The 25,481-nt window shown below is 41.5% G+C and overlaps 1 protein-coding gene across 2 annotated transcripts in view; it reads left to right on the top strand.

The window, feature by feature from the left end:
• The window catches only part of msh3 (mutS homolog 3 (E. coli)), a 65,195-nt gene extending 40,656 nt beyond the window's left edge, over positions 1–24,539 (top strand). For both annotated transcript variants that reach the window (XM_083783608.1, XM_083783607.1), the window contains exons 21-24: positions 5,930–6,116; positions 14,779–14,911; positions 19,764–19,932; positions 24,337–24,539. In XM_083783608.1, coding sequence (XP_083639734.1) covers positions 5,930–6,116; positions 14,779–14,911; positions 19,764–19,932; positions 24,337–24,451 — 604 coding nt within the window. In that variant the 3' untranslated portion in view covers positions 24,452–24,539. The remainder of the gene's footprint in view (positions 1–5,929; positions 6,117–14,778; positions 14,912–19,763; positions 19,933–24,336) is intronic.
• The last annotated feature ends 942 nt before the right edge of the window (positions 24,540–25,481 follow it).

Here is a 25,481-nt window from a genome sequence, read left to right as displayed (position 1 = left end):
ACAGAGATGTGTACCGTTTGGCGTGAGGTTTGGACAAAATCCATTTGAGTTGTAGCAAAAGAAAAGTTTAGTAAACATTGGTCCTCATGGTGGCTCTATACCAGGCCAATTTAAAAGATTTGGGGCTCCACACGGACGACATTCTCTCCATATTCATATTCATCTAATATTCAAACATGCATTCACCAAAACAAACTTACAGTTAGTTGATTTCCAATGTATTTGTGTGTGCTCGTGCACCAGACAAGTGACTCTTTTTTATAATATATTAGGGGAGAACTCAAGCGTAGTTCAGCTTGATCCTGGACGTAGGGTCGGCCGGGAATGTACAGTATGTCTAGTAAAACCTATGACCCCCTTATTTGTGAACTCTGTTCTGTTTTTGAGGCAGAATTGGTGAACTGGAAGAACTTAATCGAAAATTAATCAGATCTGACTTTTTGATGAATGTATTGCGGACGAATAAAGCTCATTTTCAACTTGCCTTGTAACTTCGGTATAATTGCATATACAGTAGACAGACATTCGGACACATTTTCACTAATGCTAAAATGCAGAGTGAGAGCGAGCACAACAGAGAGTTAAATAATAGAGATTTATGAAGAGCACATAGTGTAGGTCACTAATTAAACTTTTGGGCACCTTTGGGAAAACAAACCATGTTAGCAGACTGTGTGTGTGTGTGTGTGTGTGTGTGTGTGTGTGTGTGTGTGTGTGTGTGTGTGTGTGTGTGTGTGTGTGTGTGTGTGTGTGTGTGTGTGTGTGTGTGTGTGTGTGTGTGTGTGTGTGTGTGTGTGTGTGTGTGTGTGTGTGTGTGTGTGTGTGTGTGTGTGTGTGTGTGTGTGTGTGTGTGTGTTATAATGAGGTGCTATTCATAATTTCTAGGGAATATGAATAGTCCCTCACCCGATGCAATTTGAATAGTCCAAAAGCCTCCAGGCAATTTGGATGAGGCAAATAAGCACACTGACACCCACAAGAGAGAGAGCAATCCTTCAGACATGTAAAGCCTTATTTATACTTTGTGTATCTACTGTATGAGGCTCCACCATGGCTTGCCAACTCAAAAGCTGTTGACGTGCAAGGCCATCGTAGTATATTCTATAAAATGGCATGCATGTGATTGTGAAACCATTTATTCAGTAAATTGCAAATGAAATAGAAATAAAAGCTTGCAACAGCAATTTTACTGTGTGCATAGTTACAGAGTACAGACATAACTTTTCTTTACAGGGATTCCACCTCACATAACATAATAAAGGAGAATTCCAGACCAGCGCCTTTCTTACCGTAATCTGAGTTTATTTTATCCAACAACCAGTGGTAGAAGAGGTGAAAGAACAATAACATGCAGAGGCTTGTTAAACGGCTAATCCGGAATTCTCCTTTAAAAGATGCAAACCACAATACTATGTCTACAATCTACCTGCCTTGCTTTTCTTAAATCAAATTTACACTGAATTATATTTACCCTGTTTCAGTCAACAACTAATTTGTTTTTTATATAATGATGACATCACAATAGGGGTGATTTAGGCATACTGTATGTGGGTGCATAGACTTAAGTAATAACATAATGCCCCGACGATACATACAAGTAGATCTAAGCAGGTAGACCTGGGGAGGAGGTTATGCAATGCATGTGTTACGCACCTTCGTCTAGGGTGAAGGTAAACAACAATGTGAGAGGAGACAGGGTTGAAAAAGAACTTTAGTTTATTGTTGTAGCTCTTTTCTTTGTCCACAGAGACAATGGATTCAAATTAATTGTGCTTGTCAGCTTTTCAGTTCACAAATAAGTATTGGCTTCAGGGTGCGGTTTACATAGCAAAAGTATCTATCTAGAAAATAAAGGTTTACCCCTAACTCAATCCCTAACCAAGAACAAAAATACAATACTAAACCCTAACTAACCTAACTAACAGAATTACAATAAGGAGAAAAACAAAAAGAGACCTAACACCCTTACAAAAGGACAGAAACAAAGATAGAATAATAATAATAACAAACTAGGGTTTTACTCTTAAAGGGAACAAACAGATAACAAAAGGAGCTAAGGCAAAACTTACAAGACAGAACGGAATCGAAGTCAAAGAAACTAAAACAAACAAAAGGGCAGGCAAAGGGTAGAGGACAAACAAAAGGGCAGGCAAAGGGTAGAGGACAGAGGAACCGAGTCTCTGCTGCAAACTGCTGTCGTCCTATCCAGAGCAAAAGTTCAACTGAGGCTTTATAGGCAACAGCCAACTAGGCACAGCCAACTGGGATTAGGGTGTGGGCGAAGACACCCAATCAGGAAGGAGGGGCAGGTCCGAACATGGACCTGTCACTCTCACAGCCAAGTCTGCATTCAATCATTCACTGCCAGCCATCAGCCTTTCTCACTCTCCAACATACTCCATTCAATACCTTACATGAAACACAGAAAGAAACAAATTATAATACAAGCCATCCACAGAAGACCAACATTTCCATACTATAAATATTATTCACAGCTCAACTAATTATCATCATAACAATTAACCATCACAACATCAATAACAAATACTCAGAAGGACCATGGTCCGTAACAGCATGATTTTTAAAATATCAAATTGATTTGCGATTTTGGCGTAAGATCAACCAAAGTGCAACTTCCTATTTACAATGTAGATGTGTAGCAGAGGCTGATTTTCTTTTTTTCTTTTTTTTTAAATGTAAAATGTTTTTTTAAATGTCAAGACGGGCAGTGTCGGTAGGCCAATCACAGACAAGCGGTGCGTTACCATGCCTATGCTCGGACACAAACGAGATTCACGCAATCTTGGGAGGCAGGAGGGTAAAGAGTCTAAGTGGCCTACTCACTGCATTGAAAGGGTGGGTAGTTGACCTGTATTTGCTGATCGCAGTGAGCACTAGGTAGACCCTAGTGCTGCCCTATAGTCTGCCTACACCACATCTAACTTAAAGGCCCTCCCGTCCTCCTATGACCAATAAAGATAGTTTTGGGAAGAATGTAAAAACGATTAATGGCGCCAGTGGACTCCTGATGGCCAGTCCAAGTAGAAAACATATTTAGAAAAAGATAGGGGGGGCTTGTGAGTGTGAGGGAGAAAGCACAAAGTTTTCAATTTACAATATATAATAATATAGGACTTAAACAACATATATTATATGTTTTTGAACAATGAGTAGTGCAATATATTATATCTTCAACGCAACATGCAATCATCCCCAAATTGGAATCACATGTTGAGGGGCATCTATAGAGCACACCTCCAAAACGCTTTCACTTCTGCCCAAAGGGGCAACAGAAACACCATCTGTTGTACTCTATTTCCTTCTGCAGCTTTCTCATCTCTTGAAGGCTGCACTCAATCGCAACGACAGCCCTGGGTAGTGGGTAGGCTACCCAAACTGGTGATCGGAGGAGCGCACGCTTCTAGTTCTTAGCTGTGGTGTGATGTGCAAATTATCAACCAATCACATTGCGTGATATTACCTCGTATTAGGGCTTTCACTTCTAGTGATTTTTACTAGTTGACTAGTTGCCTAGTTTACTAGACTAGTTGTTTAACTAGGCCTACCTATTGTGTAAAAAAAAAAAAAAAACGTTTTTCCTTTTTTTTTATAATATTTGTATATTTAAAAATTGTGTACATTGGTGACTATAATCTAGTATTCTAGCTGATCGTGAGGCCTACAAAATACGGGAGAAAAAAAAAGCTTTTTTCTTATCAACTACTCAACTAGTACTAACGAGGTCAACTAGTGGATTTTCTAGTCGACTAGTTGAATAGTCGACTAGTTGCTTAAAGCCCTACCTCGTATAATGATCATCTACATCAATTGTATGGTTTATTTGACTTGTTTTAAAGATCACTTTGAATGATTTTAACTAATGATATTTTGGAAAAAGAAAGCTTTTAACTTTGAGATGGGCCATCTCAGGAAGGCTTAGATTGTGTTTCTGAACGATAATGGGAGGATAGTGGAAAAGGTTTGTTAATCACTTAAACTTTACTTCATTCATTGGAGTCCCCGAGGGCTCTGTACTCAGTACTACAGTAGGCCCCCTTCCTTTTATAGGGACAATAGGGTTCATGTGGTTAGGAGCCATAAGCTGTAGAAAGATGGATGCCAAGCTTGGTCAGTAGGTTTGGAATTGGATGCATCCAGGAGCCAGGGGAGAGACATGAAAATATGCTGTTAACTTCTTTTGACGTCAGGTCAGTACATGTCAGTAGAATTTCTCAGTACAAGACAGACTCAGACTTTACAGTGCCAAGCAAATGTGTTAAATCTGTTTTTAATTAATGAGGGGAAAGAAAGTGCAATTCCTGGGTGATGACACAAACACAGACATCCACCACCGTACATAGAGATATCAGATTGTGTGCCGTTTTTTTATTATATCCTTAAGGTAATACGCTGGTTCTCAACCTCCAGTCCTGGGACCCCAGAGGGTCCTTGGTGGGGTCCATTTACCTGTTTCCCCCGCTAAATTGTTAGGAAACAAGGCCTTGAGTTAAATTAACACTAAGGATTTTACAGTGTAGATTGCGGTCCCGGACCTTATTTTGTTTTTTAATTTGTATTTTTTTTGAAGACTTTTTATTTTGTTATCCCTCTTTTTTCATATTGTCCATGTCCTTATTTATGGCTCTGAGTGCCACTGGGGAAAAGCTCTTGCTGAGCCTTGAGCCCCGGGGCATTGACACCCGAAACGCTTGCCGGTCTGCATTGTCACAAACCGTTAATCTCCAATGTGTTGCCTGTCTTTCATAATCCTTTTTGCTCTCATGTGTTACGTTCATGTGTCACCTCCTGTAGAACTTGCACATCCTGTGAATGGCTAGTTCTATACCATGCAGTGATGGCCCCTGTCATTACTCTGGATTTTAGCAGAGCAGACCCTGCATTTCCTTAACTGTCTAAGGTAGTACAGGCGCAGCACATGGTATTTCCTTACTATTTAGAGATTGCACTTGCCTATATAGTATATACAGTAGGCAGGCTTGTAATGCTCGCACACTGCATGTAATCAGAATCTATCCAAATTCAACACAACAGCAGGACATGTGAATGTGTTATGAACAATAAGAATGTCTCTTGTGCATCTTTGGAGACCAGTGAGGACAGAGGAAGAGAAAGGGCACAGATGTCTCCATGACCTTTGACCAGCAGCACAGCCACTGCGGGAGGTCCACCTGTTATCCCTGCCCCTGCATCCCCTGATTTAATTATATCACAATATAAAAGTAGAATCTAGACGTCACTTTCACTTGATGCATGATCCATTTCCACAGCACATTTGTTTGAGGGGCGCTAATCCCTCCTATGCACAGCTTTGTGTGTGTGTGTTTGTAGCACGTAATGTGATGATTTTAATTGGCTGATGTATGCCAAATCTGTTATTTAACAAAAGAATCACACCCGTGTGAAGTGAGGGGCGCTCTTATCATCGTACATCATCATGACGTAAAATAGAACCTATGCCTATTTGCTCAGACACTATGCCGCCCTTTTGTGTCCATATATGGAGCTGACTCGATGACGTGTCGTCATGGAGTCAGTTGAGGTTAGACCACACACTCCATATCCTCTCCAGCGGCTGGCTTTTGAAATTACAACATGGATGGAAGCCGAGTCTATGGACTTTTAATGTTTGTTTAGGGCACTTTGAACAAAGATACTGTAGAGTGGCAGCCAAGTCTATGGACTTTTAATGTTTGTTTAGAGCAATTTCTTTTACATTTTCTTGGCACTATGTGATAGTTCTGCCACCTCCTAGGCCCTCTCGTCATCATTCGAGTGTTGTTAATTGACAATATTGTGTTGGCCCTATTTCTGGCCACACAAAGGTGTATATCTACTATCTAGTCCAGTATTATCTAGTCTCATATGATATTCACTTCCTCCAATCTCCCTCCTATCTCCCGGCGATCAGGATGGGGGCGTCGGATAACATATACAAGGGACGGAGCACCTTCATGGAGGAGCTAACGGAGGCCTCAGAGATCATCGCCCGGGCCACAGAGCGCTCACTGGTCATCCTGGATGAACTAGGCCGTGGCACAAGCACCCACGACGGGATCGCCATCGCCTACGCCACCCTGGAGCACTTCGTCAGACATGTAAGTGCGTTTGCCAGGCCAATACATTTTGAGGAAGAGAGAGAGAGAGAGAGAGAGAGAGAGAGAGAGAGAGCAAGGGGTAGAGTCTTTATTGTCTCCCACTGGTGCAATTCAGAACGTAACTAGATAAAGTGCCCCTCGGGGCACAGGTCTCCACCAGGTCAGGTTGTGGCCTCCTGGTGGCGCTATAATAGGCCAATGTGAAAAAGGTGCCATTTATTCTTCCACCTTTTGTACACTCTCAGAGTAATTGGGGTCCGTGAAAGTATGAAAAACACATCCTAGACCACACCATTCTCCTTTTACCTGTTATTCATCTGAGCCAACAGATAAACACAAAGGCAAGAACTGACACATCAGGAGTCAGGACCCATTAGATATTAAAAAGGGAATATGAGAAATGACAAAACACAGTGACACATTGGATGGTACTGCAACACACACAAAAAGTGTGTTTGTTGTATTTATGTGCGTGCTGCTGGGCACACACCTACACACATGCTCACAAGTCACATAGAGTCTCTTCTTCCCCACCTCTTATTTTCTCCCACACGCATCTTGTGTATTCACGAGCACTGTAGGAGCTCCACGCCAGCCCAATAAACCGCCACGTTAGGGCCCTCAATTATGAGTGTATGTGTTTGTTCGTGCACTTGTCTATGCATGTACGGTATGCGAGTTGCAGCGATGGCTTGTTTTGCAGACAAAGAAATGACTCCAGAGACACCCTGGCAGCACAAGGCCTGTGGAAGCCAGAGCTTAATTGGAGAGAGACTTGATATATAATGGTAATATGCTGCTGCAGCTGCTAGTTACAGTATACAGTAAATGCTGGAAAGGGAAGGGGGGGGGGGGGGTACTCTCACCTCTGTGGGTATTGGACAGAATAAATACCAGTTATCAAGGCCAGTGATAATGTAGGTTATGGCACTTGAACCTTGGTGATGGCCGTAAGCGGGTTGTACGAGTCTGTACTGTAGACCATGTCATGATGACAAGCTCCCTCCTTGCTAATCCTCCTGAACTGTGATTTCAAACGCCTGGTGGAAGGCAGAGGTATCCAAATGGAGCCAGGCAGGATGGGCATAACGGACGGACAGGTCCTCTCTAAAGAAGAGGTTTTAACCACATGAACCCTAGAGTGCCTATTCTGGGCGTAACAGGCGAACATCTGACGACATAGATAGATAGAATACTTTATTGGCAGTTTAAGAAAATTACAGAAAATGACATTTTAAAAAACGCCAAATGGACTTAGACACAAAAAAGCCTTTGCTTGTTTCCATTGTGGTCCACTTTGTAACATGAAACTATACACATACTGTACATACAGTACTGTACAGACAAAACAACCATGGAACATATAATAAATAATCCTTATATATAAGGCTGGGAGCTATATACATAGGACAAGAGGTACCCTGAGAGAATGGTCCTGAGAATCCAGGGTAGGAAGCTAACTATGACCAGTTAGTGTGTAGAAGGAGCCATGATTTCAGGTCTTTCCTAAATATTGCAATAGAATTTAGGGATTTCAGGGCTGGAGTGCATTCCACAGAGTAGTGGCTGCGTAGTAAAAAGCATTTTTTCCCTTGAGTGTCCTGAAACTGGGGGGAACTAGATCATAAGGACTTCCTCTGGACAAGACAGATGTGAGCTTTTACATCTATTTTCGATGAAGAGGACAAAAATGACCGGGACCAAGTGTAGACCACACTGTCAATGAAGTATAGTGTTTAAGTGGTTAAGGGAGCAGACAGGTTTGGAGATTTCTGTGTGCACTCGAGCTGAGTGCTCAGCACTCCCTTTGTGTGTGTGGGTGTGTGTGTTCCACCACTGGGAGTACGTGAGCTTGCAGGGGTCCTGCGGGTGTTGCACTGTGTTGCAACACCACGAGTGTGTGAGAAAGAGAGAGGTTAGAGATCTGTGACCGTCTCTCCACTGACATTTAATTCCACCTGGGCTGTTTCTACAACATATTCATGGTTGTTATGACCAAAGACACAACAACAACAAAAAAGAACAGCGGAGACGCAGGAAATATAATTTATTAAATAATCAAAAACAAGGAATCAAACGGATAAATCAGGAGCAAACGGGTGAGGTGTGGAAATCAGTAGTCAGTAGTGTAGTGCGTGTATGCATCTCTCTCGGCCCGAAATTGTTGGGTCGGGCCGGGTCGGGTTCAGGCAGAATTTGAGAACTCTATGATTTACCCCTTTTTAAATCAGTATTTTCTATCAAATGATGGTTTTGCTTGTAAGTTGTAATTTGCTCAGCTGTAATCAGTCCTGCTTCTCCCAGTAGGGATTTATTTTCCAATAATGACCAGCACAGCTACCGTCTATATTATCCCCTACATATTTACGTACAATTACATCATACATTTTGGTTTTACTGCATCGGGCCATGATTGTGGTATTTGCTTGATCTGTACAAGTAATTTGTGAAAAGTTTACATAATCAAAACAGCTGTTACTACCAGTCCAAATATAGAAGAATAAACGTTTTGTGTTTGAAAAAACACTTCCCACCTTTCATGATTTGCCAGTTCCATATCAAAGAGTATTGCATGCTTATGTAATTTTCTTTGGACAATGTAAGCAGCTCAGTAACAGCTAATACAACTGGGAACTGTAGTTGGCACTTGGCAGGAGGCGGAGGCCCGCTAACCACCTGTTGTATAACTGCATTGATTTGTCAGAGTGCCTCGAGAAGCCTTGCATATTGAAGGAAACAGAGCTCCAAAGAGCTGAGTGGGAGAAGTGCTTTGCGGTCAATGACTGCCCTCCATACAGAGATGCCTGCTGGAATTATGCTCCTCCTATCAACCCCTACCTCACATGATCATCATCATCATCCTCACCTGTTTGTGTCAAAATGCAGAAATCCCTACCCTTCCTTTGACTCAGTTGTTATAGTAACAGATTCTTTCCCTATACTCAACACTCACCTAGATGAGTTTCATAAACCACTCAGTGAATTCAATGGCCAGGCAGCCTTGGCAGCATGGGATGCAGAGAGAGAAAGGAAGGCTGAAACGAAAAACATCAGAGAGTAGTTGAATAAGCTTCTGTAGGCAATGAGAGGAAGAAGACTTTGTTTTAGTCAGGGCCAGGCTGTAGTATTGATTGGTTTTCTGTATAATTCCAGTATGTATGTATGTATGTATTATAGGGCCATGCCGGTGGTCTGGCATGCTTTTCCCATGGACTACAACAGCCGGGAACAATCTTAACATCCGCCAACGGCATGAAGATTTCCTCTTTGGCTGGTATATGATGGAAACTCAAGCCATTGCATACTACACCAGAACAGACTAAATGTGTTCATTTAGGCTGGTCCAAAACTACAATATGATATCATTCAGAGGTTTGGGTGGGCGAGTTCAAAGAACTAAATGTGGGTGTTCTATATGCCTCCGAGATGTTGTGACTACCTGAACTATTTGGTCAGACGTGCCACATAGCTTCATAAGTTCATTCTGCCAGCAGTTAAGTGAGCGAAATGCAGTGGTAGTTTGGAAGAGACATGAGCCACCTTCTCCAGTGATCATTCATGAACACAACCTATCGCTAGAAAGGGCAACACTTGCCACCAACAGTGTGAGCCGTGGTGGGCAGGGTCTGGCTTCCTGAACGCAGAAGTGTTCCGTGGCGTTATGAAATAATGGAGCTCTCCTTTCCAAACCGACTTCAGTTGTTCTCGTGTAGTAATGTAGTATGCAGCTACCTTAACCAGCCACTTGGCATGTAAACAAATTAGGAGGATTAAAAAAAAAAAATCATAAAAGAAAGGGCTTCCTTTATCTGTGTGTGTGATTCTGCCTAAAGCACTAAGATTTATATCAAGTGGTGCAGTTGTTAATAAACTGTAGTGACGTGTGCGCAAGCCTGTGTGACTGTGCGTTTGTGTCCTTTTGTAGCATGCAATTACAGGACCAATCAAACATACATTCAAGTGATCTCACCGGGAGAGTCCTGAAACGAGTGCATTGTGAAACAGTCGGCAAGTGTACTAAATCATGTGAAAGATTAAGCGTTTTCAGTGGAAATAATGGGGAGAGCTGGGGTACTGTCGTAATCGTATGCTTGGAGGGAATCACGTGCCGAAAATGAACAGATCTACAAGACAACAATTGTGGGAGCCAAGTTTGAATATTGTGATTATTTGAATAATTACAGCTTTATTTTTGTGTTTTGTATTTTGGTTTAACAGCTCATGCATATTGCATTATGATTGTTAAATTAGCTATGTTAAAAAGCTTAATTAAGTTAATTTGTTTAATTCTTGGTGATGTGTTTTAGGTTAAAAACAGTGATGTTAATGTAGCTTTAAGAAGAGAGCTCTGGTTGCCTGAGTTAATTGCAGTTGCTAACAGCTGAGTGTGTGCAGGGCAGACAGAGGCAGAGTTTGTGCAGAGCAGTACAGTCAGTTTGTGCACAATACAACATCAGAGCGACACGGTTTTTTGACCGTAGTCTATTTTTTGAGTTTGAGAACTTGTTTTTGATTACTTTGTATTAATGAACACATTTTTGGATTAAATCTTTTTGTGATATTTTTACAACGGAGTCCTGTGAAGTTTTTCTACTCAAGGGAATATACACGAGTATGGAAAAGGTGTCGCTGAGCATCAACCACTCACAACAATGCTTTGCAATGTGAAGTGTTGTTAGCTTGTAGATCACTTATTTTAGGAACACGACTATACGGAGAAAGCATTCTGACGGATAAACTGGGCTGTGCGCTCGGTATGCATAGTTTTGGAGAGGAGCGCTGCTCATCCTGTTGGGTGCATACTTGTGTTGTCATGCATTATAGTCTCATCCTCTTCCAATGCCCAGATTAGTACATCTCCTGGTTAAAGAGGCTTGAGTGATGATATGTCTCCATGAGTCCCTGCCTGGTTTCTCATCTTCTTGTTCTGTTCCACTAACCTCCCCTGCAGGATGCTCCATGTCTACATTTATGGCAGCCACTAATGCTTATTTTCATAAGCGATTCATCTGTTAATTATTATTCATTTCATTCATCAATTGAAATTGCTCATGTTCACAACTGTCCATTTAAAAACAATGCGCACCGCCTTTTTTCGTCCTACTTCTCCCACCCAACACTCCCTGAGTCCCTGCTGACAGGTGCCGCCCACAGGATTACACGCAGTGACAATTATCACCTTCCCTCCCCCCCTGAACACAAGCCAATTGTGTTTGTGTAGATGCCTGACAAAGACGGATGCACCACGGTGGACTTGAACCTATAACCTCCATGGTGGTCAGTGGTGGGCAGGCATAGCACCGCACCACCCGAGTTTTTGAGAAAAGTCTATATGATGTTGTGCACGTTATCAGCTGATCACACAGAGGAGAGGCTTCCCTTGTAGCTCATCTGGAAACGTTTTGGATTTTACTAGAATTTTCGAGACTAAAGCCACGTGGTCCTGTTGTTGTTGTTTCTCCGTGCCACACGCGTGTCGCAGTGCAATCCGAGTGTATGTGTGTTTGGCCACTGACCGTGTGTTTTCCACGCTGGGCAGGTTGTCTGGTGTCCACTGCTCCGTGGTGGTGTTGTTTCTGTAGTGTGTCCACTCTCCGTGTGTATATTCTTGGACCAGCGCATCACAGAAAGGGAAACCACGGAGCTGGGTTCCAAACGTAGGGGTAAGGGTCGTGACGTATCGCGGCCGCGGAGCACGGGAGTAGGCGGTGCTTCCGCATGCTCAGCATGCGTCACGGTCTATGACTTGCCGAACTGAACCAGGCACAAAGTGTGTGCTTACAACTCGTTACCGGCTCAAATGTATATATGATGTATTCATTATAATGTGGAGTTGTATTTACAGTATCCAGCAAGCCAGCAGGAAGTCGGAAGGTCACAGTTTTTCTCGAAACAATATTTACGTTTAAGTGATAAATATGCCATGCAGCTTCTCAATCATGATTAATTTCATATATACGCCTACTATTGTAAAACTATTAGTATTCAGTACATTCCACAGTTTCCACAGAGTAATATTGAGGTCTTTTTCTGATAATCGCACTGTCCCTCTCCCTCTTTTTTGAGTGGTGCAAGTGCAACCACTCCAAAGAACGGCAATGTCCCTAATGTCCACGTACCTGTCCCTATGTCTGTCTCTATGTTTAGAGTACCAGTAGGGGCAAAAGTGACGCTGTGCTAGAAACACAGAGAGAGTTGCCTGCTAATGAGAGAGAGAGAGAGGTGTCTGCTAAATGCTAATTCCCCCACACAGTAACACATTTCTCGACCGTTTCGGACGCGGGGCGTCTCGCCCGACCCGGCTGGCACCCTGGGCGCGTTCCTGTAGGTCTGGAAGTTCCACAGACCCACCAGGGACCCCCACACGGAGTTGCACCACTCAGTTCACATGGGTGTGATTTTTCAGCAGAAAAGCGCTTATATTAAACGAAATACCCATACCCATAGCTTACCCGCTAAACTGATATTCGATTATAAAACCGTAAGGGGAACAGGAAGGGGGCCAGAGTGTCACCCTGTAGGATTCCCGCTAGAATCTCAAATTATTTGGCGTGTCAATGTCGCAGGTTTGGACCTTGGCTCGATCAAAATATAATAATCAAAATAGTGCTCTTCAACAGACAAGAAGGTGGCCGCACAAACTGGTAATAATAATAATAATAATAAACTTTATTTGTATAGCACCTTTCATACATAAATGCAGCTCAAAGTGCTTCACAGGGCAGGACACAAAAATAAAATACAATAAAACACAAGTAGTTAAAATTATAGAACAATGGCAGAGAACAAAATTGAGTATAAGAACAATAACAATAAATAAAAAGAAATAAAAACACCACATGCAGCAAATCAGTCAGGGCAGGGTAGGAACGTGCATAGTAAAACTCAACTAAAAGCAAGGGTGAAGAGGTGAGTCTTGAGTTGAGATTAAAAAATGTCTACAGAGGGTGCGTGTCTGAGCTCGAATGGAAGTTTATTCCAGGCTGTTGGGCCATAGAAGCAAAAAGCTGCCTCACCATATTTTTTTGTGCACATTCTTTTAGGCACTTCAAGTAGGCCAGCATTGGAGGACCTGAGGGGGCGGTTAGGGACATATCTAGGTAGGCAGTCACGGAGGTACGGAGGTGCGAGACCATTGAGAGCTTTATAGACAAGTAACAGAATTTTAAAATCAATCCTAAAAACAACCGGAAGCCAGTGCAGTGATGCCAAAACTGGAGTAATATGTTCTCTCATCTTAGTTCTAGTTAAAACTCTAGCTGCTGCATTTTGGACAAGTTGTAATCTGTCAGTCGTTTTCTTAGGCAGTCCTGAAAAGAGTGCATTGCAGTAGTCAAGCCGAGAAAAAACAAAGGCGTGGATTAGCGTTAGCAATTAGCCTTCTTCAGGGTATACCGCCACTGAACCTGGCCAATGTCTGACACTGGATTTGTTTCATTACAGCCAGGTTCATTGGTAGTGGCGCTGTCCATGGGTCTCGTACAGTGGAATAGACTAGAGCCCTGGGGGGTTATGGCCATTAACAACCATTAGCAGCTAATCGGACTATTAGCTAGGAGGCAGTTAGCCTCCCTTCACTGTGTGTGTGTGTGTGTGTGTGTGTGTGTGTGTGTGTGTGTGTGTGCGCAAATTAGTAATATAGTTTTGCCAAATCACAAGTTGGCTCAAGATTAAAGACACTTGACATGTATTCCCAATATTTCCCCCCAAACAAACACATTTTTGACAATGGCAAGGAAATACTAAAGAAACTAGCAGACTAGTCTCTTTTCCACCAGTTCAGTTCTTTTTGGTTCTTAGTCCATGAGCCAGAGCTTCAAAATTAATTATGAAATTAATTATGCAAAACCATACCTACCTTAGATTGACAATTGATTACTTACACGAAGACAATGATTTATTGTATTACAAAATTACATTTTTAAATATGCAAGTGAGGCATTATGTAGGAAATTATCCAAAATAATAGAAAATATGAAAAGCTACTACTGTGGAAGGGTTATCGTGTATTAATTTACTTGTATTGATCCTATAAACAATTTAATATAGGTCTAGTTTTTCCCACCAATTTTAGAGCTCTGTCTCATGGACCTTCATGTTGTCTGTTAAACTAGTGATTTTTCAAAATATTTCATGTCAAGGACCCCAAAATTGTTATTTAGCTGCGGACATTTACGAATAGCTGAAAAATAAAATGGGCCTAAATGGTTGCCAGCTTGTACAAACCTGTACAGAACACTGAGTAATCCTTTGTTACAAACATTTACCCAGGTACAATGACAGCACTTCTTAACCACTTAAATCCTCAATTCTTAGTGAATCGGACCTAAGTAACTGTATTTGCGATCTTATCATTGAGGTGTCCATGTTCATTGAGGTGTTTTCATTGAGTTGTTATCATTGAGATGTTCATGTTATCATTGTGTCATACTGTACGTCATAGACTACTGATGTCCCACTCTGGCCTACACACCAAAACATTGTAATCACATGATACGCCACACAGATGGTATTTGTCTTTTCTTTTATCTTCATTATCTTTTTCTTATTGAACGTTCCTCTTCATCTTTTTAAGATTGTATCTTTTGATTGCCAGATGATGTGTAAATCTTTGCATAAAATGCCTGGACTAGATTTAAAAAATCTCTCACTTTTTCCCCAGGTCAAGTCTCTGACCCTGTTTGTAACACATTACCCACCACTATGTGAATTGGAGCGCATGTATCCAGAAAACGTGGGCAACTATCACATGGCCTTCCTACTGAATGAACCTAGCATCGCCACGGACACTGAAGGTAGTGCGTATGTGTGAAAGGATTTGTGCATGCATATACACAAGTAGATATCTATTGTCTTTATTGAAACTATGTGATCAATTTCTCCGTCTCATATTGCATAAAAATCACTTTAGAAACTTTAGATATATATGTTTTGTTTTTCATGAAATAAGAAAAATATATTTGCATTATATAGCAAAAAGCTTATTAATTTGATTATGACATTTCAATGACAGATTTGAGTGGTTGTGGCTCTGACTTGGTAACATCAATGACTTCTCTTAAGCCCACCCGCTTCTTTTTTTTTATATATAGATCGCTCATCCTAAAGAACAATTAGATGTTACATTACATCCTCTGTGTCGGTAAATGTCAGCTCAATTCATGAGCGTCATTACTTTGATTCAATTTTCTGCCATGGCATCAGGTTAAAACACCTGAGGCACATCAGGATAATTGGGTTGGTCATTGTGGTCTTACCAGAAGATAATACCTATATTTATCCTGTTGGGAAATGCAGTTACCAAACGCAGCACAGCAGTTAAGATAGCTTACAGGGCAAGAAAAAGTACTCAAAAGCCTTTACATGCAACACCATCAATAATTGACAAAATATACAGCATTATACAACCTCAACAGTGCTTGCATAGTGCAGTTCAAGGAAAATACCGTACAAGAGAATGCACAGTATGCATTTCAGATAGTGCTGAACTGTTAGTTCACTGTTAGTCAGTTAGAGCAATAGGCTCTATATGCACAGCGGCCATATCGGAAATAAATTGGGCATCTTCCTTACTTCCTTCTCAGGTGTTACCAATGATGCTCTGTTCCATTTTGGTACATAGTCAGTGACTTGGGGTCCATGTTAGCTCATTAGAATATTGGTGTCCAGGGATGGTTTCTTGAGGGCGTTCCAAATGGCCCCTTACGGGTGTGTAACTCTGAGGCCCCACTCACACATAGACGTGAAACAACGCGCCGTTTCAAATAATTTCCTATGGAAGTCACGTGGTTTTGAAGCGTGCAACATGCTGCAGGGGACGGGGAGAGGGGGGAAATGAATGTGTGCGTATGGGACAGTCGTATGCTTCACGTCTATGTGTGAGTGGGGCCTGAGAGTGTACAAATGGAACCAAATGGACCCTCAACGATGGTCTCCACCCGAATAGACTGGGAAGCAAAATGCTTGCATTTAACCTGGCTCGCGGTGTAAGCCACCACACAGCGCTGACCGGAAATGTGTCCGTCTACTATTGACGTCCCCCTGCCCCTGGCCCCGGCCCTTCCCAGCATAGTTCCACCCTGTTCCCCAGCGCCATCTCCACTGGGCTCGGACCTCAACATGCACACACCTTTCCCGTCCCAAATAACAATAATAACAATACTACAAAGTACATGATGACTATGAATACTCATATTGACACCCATCCATGCATCATCCCAACTATTATAGGCAACAGAATTCCCCCTACAGTATCCAATCACCATCACCCCAAACGCCGCGCTGAACTCTACCTTTTACGTCCACTGAGTCGCGCCATTTCACCATCATCAACCTCATCATCTATCAAATTAAACCTTGCATTATTCAACATACGTTCATTAACCAACAAACCAGCATCTGTAAATGATATTATCTGCAAAGAGAAGCTTGATGTACTGTTTTTAACAGAGACATGGCTTGGCTCTGATGGAGATATTCTGTTAGCTGCAGCATGCCCTCTAAATTATAAATTCATTCACTCAGTACGTGAAAGCAGAGGAGGTGGTCTAGCAAACATTTTTTCAGACACCCTAAAATTTAAACCTCTGTGTCTAGGCAATCATTCGAATATCAGGCCACAATATTAGAGAGTCAATCCCCTGTGGTAATGATTAGTATCTACCGCCCCCAAAGTGTAATAAAGCCACATTTTTAACAGAAATATCAGAACTTCTATCTATCTGCTCCACCAATCATGACAGAACTCTGATTACCGGAGATTGCAACCTGCACATGGACATTGCGTCGGATCCTGTAGCCAAGGGCTTTCTAGATCTATTACAATCATTTGATTTCGCTCAACACATTGTTGGGCCAACCCATAAACATGGCCACACCCTGGACTTGGTGATCACTAGAGGTCTAACCATCACTATTAACGATATGATCGAGAGGCCTGAGCTATCGGACCATCTTTTGCTGTGTTTCAGTATGGCTGTCCCTGATGTTGAGAAAAATAACACTGAATATACCATAACAAAGCGTTTTTTTAGCTCTTCTGCAGCCGACGAGTTCTCTCGTCATCTGGGCCCCCCCCCTGCCCGATACTCCCCCAGTAAATGATATGGTTCAAATTTTTAATCTTAAACTAGAGTCAGCTCTTGATATGGTGGCTCCTCTGAAAACAAAAAAGAAACATAACACCAGAGTAACGCCCTGGTTAAATGAGCATACACGCTCACTGAAGCAAGAATGTCGTAGAGCTGAGCGAGCTTGGAGAAAATATAAACTCACCATCCACTTAGAGATTCTTAAAAAGTCAACAGTCGCCTATAACAAAGCCTTGCGTCTAGCAAGGCAGGCATATTTCTCTGGCATTATTAATGAGAACAAGAAAAATGCCAGAGTCCTATTCTCTACCATTGAACGACTTTTAAACCCCCCCCAGTCCTACAAGCAGTCATTCCCGGCCTCTAAAGCTAAGTGTAATGAGTTTGCATGCTTTTTTGATAACAAAATCTTTAACATTAGAACTGATATTATGAATGGTGCTGCTGCTAGCGCAAATCTTCAAACAGCAGCTAATGGTCCCAGGGTAGATCTCTTCAGGGGGAGCCTATTATCGTTTTGCGCAATTGATGAAGACGAACTCCGCAAAACCATATCACAGATGAGATCTTCCTCCTGTTCATTGGATACAATTCCCACCACCTTTCTCAAAGAGGTCTTAGACAGTGTGATTGGAGATATCCTAAAAATTGTAAACAGCTCTCTACAATCAGGCGTCTTCCCAGACTCACTGAAGACTGCCGTAGTTAGGCCCCTACTCAAGAAACACAATCTTGATCCCTCTGTTTTGGGTAACTATCGACCCATTTCAAATCTACCCTTTCTGGGCAAGGTTTTAGAAAAATGCATCTCTCATCAATTGGATGTATTTCTACAGAACAATAATGTGCACAACAAATTCCAATCTGGCTTTGACAGCACTTGTCAAACAGCACTTGTAAAAGTAATGAATGATCTTAGGGTGTCTGCCGACAAGAAACATGTATCCGTTCTCTTACTTCTAGATTTAACGGCTGCATTTGACACGATTGATCATTCAATTTTAATACAGCGTCTGGAGCACTGGATAGGCCTGTCTGGTACGGCCCTGTCCTGGTTCTCCTCCTACCTATCAAACAGAAGTTACTTTGTCAATCTAGCCGAGTTTGACTCAGACAAACACGACATCAGTTCTGGTATTCCACAAGGCTCTATTCTTGGTCCTCTGCTGTTCTCCTTGTACATACTGCCATTGGGCGAACTCATTACCAATCACGGAGTCAATTTTCATTTCTATGCTGATGATACCCAACTATATCTCTCTGTGGCCCCAGATGATCCCTGTGCTTTAGACCCGCTGTTGACCTGTCTGTCTAGCATCAAATGTTGGATGAGTGAGAACTTTCTCAAGCTAAATGAGGATAAGACAGAAGTTCTCATAATCGGTTCTAGCGAGCAGAAATAATCAATAATAAGCAGACTTGGCAACCTGACTGTAGAAAGTAACAGTACAGTAAAGAACCTGTTAATGCAATCTGTCGGTGAGCACTTATAGCATAGTTGAACAACAATAATTGAGACAGACACAATTCAGAGTTTCAGGGTATTGGAATCAAATGTCAGTGGGAACAGAAAACAGCTTCTCATGGCTTAACAGCTTCTCATGGCTTGGTTTATGACGTCCTTAAATATACAACTCAGGTATCCCACATTTCCTTGACAAACCTGGGGGTTATTATTGATTCTGAATTGAATTTTAATTCACACATTAATCATGTTACCAAGATTGCCTTTTTTCACCTTAGAAATATTGCACGAATCAGACCCTATTTGTCCTTGGACGATGCAAAAACGCTAATCCACGCCTTTTTTCTCGGCTTGACTACTGCAATGCACTCTTTTCAGGACTGCCTAAGAAAACGACTGACAGATTACAACTTGTCCAAAATGCAGCAGCTAGAGTTTTAACTAGAACTAAGATGAGAGAACATATTACTCCAGTTTTGGCATCACTGCACTGGCTTCCGGTTGTTTTTAGGATTGATTTTAAAATTATTTTACTTGTCTATAAAGCTCTCAATGGTCTCGCACCTTCCTACCTACATGACTGCCTCCCTAAATAACCGGCCCCTAAGGTCTTCCACTGCTGGCCTGCTCGCTTTGCCTAAAAAAATGGCAACTAAAAAATATGGTGAGGCAGCTTTTTGGTTCTACGGCCCAACAGCCTGGAATAAACTTCCATTCGAGCTCAGACACGCATCCTCTGTAGACATTTTTAAATCTCAACTCAAGACTCACCTCTTCACTCTTGCTTTTAGTTGAGTTTTAATATGCATGTTCCTACCCTGTCCTGACTGATTTGCTGCATGTGGTGTTTTTATTTGTTTTTATTTATTTTATGTTCTTATATTCAATTTTGTTCTTTGCCACTGTTCTATCATTTTAACTACTTGTGTTTTATTGTATTCTATTTTTGTGTCCTGCCCTGTGAAGCACTGAGCTGCATTTATGTATGAAAGGTGCTATACAAATAAAGTTTATTATTATTATTATTAAAAGGGAGAACCACTGTGCTACTGTGGTTCTGTGTGTGTTCTGATGTGTCCATGTGTCCATCAGACGGTGACGTTGAACCTGAGTTCATCACCTTCCTCTACCAGCTAACTGAGGGAGCAGCAGGACGGAGTTATGGCCTGAATGTCGCACGACTGGCTGATATCCCCAACAATGTACTATACACTGCCGCACGCAAGTCCCGAGAGCTGGAGAATATAGTGGATGCCAGGAGGTTAGTATAAGCCAACAAACGCGCGCGCACGCGCACACACACACACACACACACACACACAATACCCACCTACACACCACCCAACCATTGTAGCACAGACTAGGTTACCAGTGTCCACCTGTCCCGTAAAATATGGAATCGCCCCGTATTTGGAAACTAAAAGACACGTCTCATAATGAACTGATACGGGACACACTTTGTTCCGTATTTTATGGTTGGGGAATAAATAAGAATGACGTGGCGATTGATTTGAGACATTGAGCTAATTCTGCTGTACTACTCCTCCCACTCTGCTCTCCACTCTCGTTGCTGTGATACTGCCTGTGAGCTGCTGTGCGAACCTGGTGTCTGAGAATGCACTCACCAGCTCATTGGCTCATTTACTCATGACACGACCAGATCGAAGATCTCATCTATTCAAACCAGACCAAACTTGAAAGCATGACAAACAATAACAGTGGAGCCTACACTGTGGAGCATTGGAGCAAGGCAGCCGGCCAACGTGGCCTGTGATTATTTTATTCATTGGCCAATTCAAATTGTAATCGGTCAATAGTCGGTTTTTACCGGCTAGCGGAAACCCTGAGAGTGTATGCTGAACTCGAACACTTTTAATGAATTTCAGTGGCTTTGATCTTTGTTTGTATTTTTAACAATGTACACTTCAGTTTTTACATCACACCACACTCAGCAGTCTCATTTATGTAATGTCACAAAGACACAACATGTAGTGGCTCAGTCCAATGTGGTTTGTTTTATTTGTTTGTTTTATCACAATGCCAACACTTCGGAGAAATGTACCAATATCCCCAGAAAACCACCTGGGTAAAAAGTCAGTTGAGCCACCAAATCTTTGTCTATTGATGACTTAACACATGAAAGAACTATGGTCTTCTGGCGTTGAGAGAGACTTGTTGATAACCACAAACCTAGATCAATATACTAGGGGTGGGACTTGATTATTAATCATTACTTTAAACTTTTGCTATTTTAAAAAAATCGTGAGAATGTGGCGCAAATCTTTGAATATATATTCTTTCAGAGCGAACGTTTTCAACTCAAATCTTTGCTTCTGGGGGGTCCGTGGAACAACATATTTTCAGATGGGGTCGGGCCGGCGACCAATTACATATAGTTTTTGGGGTCCTTGACATGAAAGACTTTGAGAACCACTGACATAGAAACATGTTTTTTTCTGAAAACTGTCAGGATTTTAGAAGACATTTGTAGAATCGTCCTCAGGCCTAAATGGGTTAAAGCACGCTGCATCTGACTAATAAAAGGGAACATTTCAGTGAATTAACAATACGACATATTATTGAAGCAGGGTTCTACCCCTGTTAAGATGCAATGCCATCACCTAGACAACTTCACACATCATATTAGTGTATTATTGTAATGCTGTTGTTATCCCTTGTCTTAGGGCATATTTATAGCCTAATTAGTCATTACTCATTTCTAATTATGTTATACAGTACTATCAGAGTCACAAGTGCCCCGTTTTCACTCTGACTATTGAGGCGTCTCCTTTATTAGGACACATTCGACTAGTAGTAAGATTCTATTTTACAGTATGTGTTGGTTTGAAATATTATGCCATTCTTAAGTGGTGCAACCACTTCATTAAGGAGCTATTATGAAAGCTTTATGAAACACAGATCAGAATAGAACCAGGGATGCCATGACCATGTGATCAATATGCTTTCCATTTATCTAACCTGGCCCATATCTCAATGTTTTAATGTCCAATTAATTTGTAAATGGCAACTACTCCCACAGGGGCTGCATATGGATATGTACTGTATAGGAAGGGGAAAATCTTGCATTGAAAATATTGATTAATATTAATATCAAATTATGGGATTTGAATTGCAAAAAGATAAATGTTGAGTGTAAACGTTTGTTTCTTTGTTATGTGAGGACTGATCGATACCAACAACAGGCGGAGAGTTAAAGTTGCCAAAAGTCAATTTCTTCAGGGAAATTGTACAGTAGTGGCGGAGGTTTTTCCCGGCTGGCCTGTGGTGTTGTCCAGTAATGAAATTTCATAACCAAGTGTTGCCCAGAAAAGAAGCAAAACAAACGCTCAGTTCTGAACCATTTCACCTAATAACTGTCTCATACAATTGGTGTGTATGGATTACCGCCCAGCAATGCGTTGTCGACCATAGAGACTGAGCCAGCAGAGACTGAGTTAGACAACAGCAGTAGTATTCATAGCCCAAGGTTGATCAGAACCAAGGCAGCTGTCAGCACTTGCCTATCGGATCCATCACGGAGGGACATGCATACTGTACTGTACTGTACTGTACTGTACTGTACTGTACTGTACTGTACTGTACTGTACTGTACTGTACTGTACCTCCCTTGGATCAGGTGCTGGCCGTGGTGCTGAACTCTGTTCTTCCCTCTGGTCTTTGTCTGATTGACCTTTCAGAGACACTCCACAGCTAAACAACCAAAAGTCTATTGTGTATGTTAATTACATGCAGCCCTACAAGAGTTGTCACTGTTGTCCAATTATTCCTTCATTTTTGATGAATAAATGAATGAACCATTTCTCATGTAAACAGCTTGCGCTGAGATGGCATCTGCATCTTCCCTTTTTTTCTTTCTCCATTGACTGACATGGCCTGTGTCATTTACTCCTTCCTGCAGCAGGTGTCTTCTTAATTATAATGAGCTTCAGCATGTTGGTCAAGCCCAGAGCTACCGTTTAATAAAATAACACAATTACAGGATACATAACTTGCAGAACAGTGCCTTCTGTTTCTACCCTTCGTCAAGCTTGTAGATTGGTTATTTTAGAGAATTCCTAAATATATAATATATTTTAACCTATTCACATGCTCAAAATAAAGATGACTTACAAGTATTTGTAGCTGTATGGTTAATGGATGAAAGTACATTTTGTTCATTTACAATCGAAGTGTGTGCATGCATGCACATTTTATTTGATGAGGATTACGTAGGCGTAGGGAGAGAGTTAGTATCAGGCAGGCTCATTAACCCCTGGGCTACAATTAACGGAAAAAACTGAATATTTCTAAAAATACAAACCTCCCGTTCACGGAATTAACGGAATGTCAATCAATGTCAGTTATCTAGGGTTCAACGGAGCAAGAATTAATATTTTTTCGCTAATATCACTAATGTTGGATGTAATTTACCAAAAAACGGCCGAAATCCGCGTGATCGTGCGCTATCGTGCACGCGCGCCGTCTCTATGTGCGTCGCTGTAATTTTTTTTATATTTTGCGATGTTTTGGGGTTGATTTGAGGTTAATTTGACTTAGTTATGAAAAATATAGCATTAGTTTAGCAATCCGGACCAGCCAAGCTAGTGACTAGGGTCAAAATAATACCGGATGTTGTCGATCGTTGAACCGGAAGTGACTTGGGAAGATTTGTCTATTTTGGCCAAAATCAGCATAATGGTGCCTTCCCGCCATCTGGTGGCAATTCGAGAGAATACACTAGCAATGAAAAAAATAAAAAAAACATCTGTTCAAACCACCAGATCTTTCTATGAATGTGAAAATGATGAATTAAAAATATGACAATTTGTTACCCAAACAAAAAAAAATTGATTGGTAGTCCAAGGGTTAAGTACACAACTGCTGCACGTCGCCAGAAGTTCAAGATTTCACATTTAAGAAAATGTGTCGTCTCGATTTGAATTTATATTACTCTAGAATAGTATGATACTTTTGTCCTAAAGCCCTCCGGTGCTGAAAATGTGCGAGTACAACCAACATTAAATTCTTCGTCCAATTTTATAACCCACCAAATTGGTTAGTATTCATGGAACCGACGATGGCAAAGATGTATGTTACTCTGTTCAGCCTGATTGATAAACTGTTCTATACCTCTGTCTGTACGTAGGATGAACAATAAACCAAGCCGTTTTGACTGAACAAGTGAAAACATAACTCATCTTAGTCTATTTGCATTTTAGCTCTCTAAAGACGGTTCTCTTTTATTGTGTGCCGTATCTTACTCTATTCCAGACAGCCTGTTGGAAGCTGCTTACTCTTCTCTCTCTCTCTCTCTCTCTCTCTGTCTCTCTCTCTAAATAATCTTCCTCATATGAAATGTCTGTCAGTGCATACATGTGTACACACGCACATTCACCTCTTTCCTGTCAATCCGTGTAATCCTTCCCATATGAAATGTTTGCCTTGTGTTGGAGAGAGTCCGTTCTGTGTTCACACAGTAGAGCTGGGCTGCTGGGGGAACATTAAAAATGCCGTCATCTCAGTGAAATGTCACTGAACTTCTTTCAATATATTTGGGCTTGCAACTTTCTTTGTTCCAATAATATACTTTACCGGTGCATTTACTGGGAAATGTCACCAGATGGACTGTTTCTCACATGTCGTATCTCTCTCTCTCTCTCTCTAGGAAGATTAAAACTGCCCTATCTGATCTATGGAACATCAATGACAGAAAGTCGCTGATGAACTGGATACAGTCAAATTCAAACACCTGTCCAAAAATGACACTCGCACAAGAATGATGCACTCTGAAGGAAAACGACTATTACAGAAGCGTTAGTATTGATGTATGGATGTTCCTGTGCTGCTGTGATTCTCTCTCTCTCTGTGTGTGTGTGTGTGTGTGTGTGTGTGTGTGTGTGTGTGTGTGTGTGTGTGTGTGTGTGTGTGTGTGTGTGTGTGTGTGTGTGTGCGTGTGCGTGTGCGTGTGCGTGTGCGTGTGCGTGTGCGCGCTGAAGGAAAACGACTATTACAGAAGCGTTAGTATTGATGTATGGATGTTCCTGTGCTGCTGTGATTCTCTCTGTGTGTGTGTGTGCGTGTGCGCGCGTGTGTGTGTGATTACCTAATAGTAGTTTCATTGCCAGTTTTTATGCCATCTTATCAGGATTTTGTCTATCTGTGCATGTTCAACAGAGTAATAATTGAATTAAAAAAATACCAATTAGATTCCCTTTCTTGTCCTCTTTGAAGGTCATTGTTTCATCACCAGTCTTATATGCAAGGTTTTAGTTCACCTTAAATGTTGTATTTTGTATCCATTCATTAGACTATTATGTATGGTTGATCCAAGCATATTAATAATGCAGTCCCTATTAAACAAACTAGGAAGATTCAGCCCTATTAATGTCAGGAAAGTTTATAGAAAATAATTATTCGCCAAAGAGCTCCAAGTGGTTGGTTATGTGACAGTACGTAAAATCTGGGTATGCGCATGCATAAAGTGAATGGCAAATCGAGTGGCAAAGTGAGTTTAACATTGTTTAACGTCATTTAATGCAACAAATAGGACTTTTCTGTTTGGATGTATGTGCTTTCAAGGCCAGAAAGTAGTTTTTTGCCACTCAGTAGGTGTTCCCGCAGAACATCCCGGTATGATGATGATGTTACGCACATACCCTCTGTTGTTGTCGGGCAGAAACCTCCTATCTCCATATTCTAACATACTACAGCATCACACCAAAGCATTACAAGCAGCAGATGCGCAAGCTTGAAACACCTAGATAAATGTAGATCTCCTAGTATTGCTTTTTAATTTGACTCCTGAAATGT

Source organism: Protomyctophum parallelum (genome assembly GCF_964188405.1).
Source record: "Protomyctophum parallelum genome assembly, chromosome: 15".
Taxonomy (NCBI): Eukaryota; Metazoa; Chordata; class Actinopteri; order Myctophiformes; family Myctophidae; genus Protomyctophum; species Protomyctophum parallelum.
This window is presented reverse-complemented; position numbering and strand designations above follow the sequence as displayed.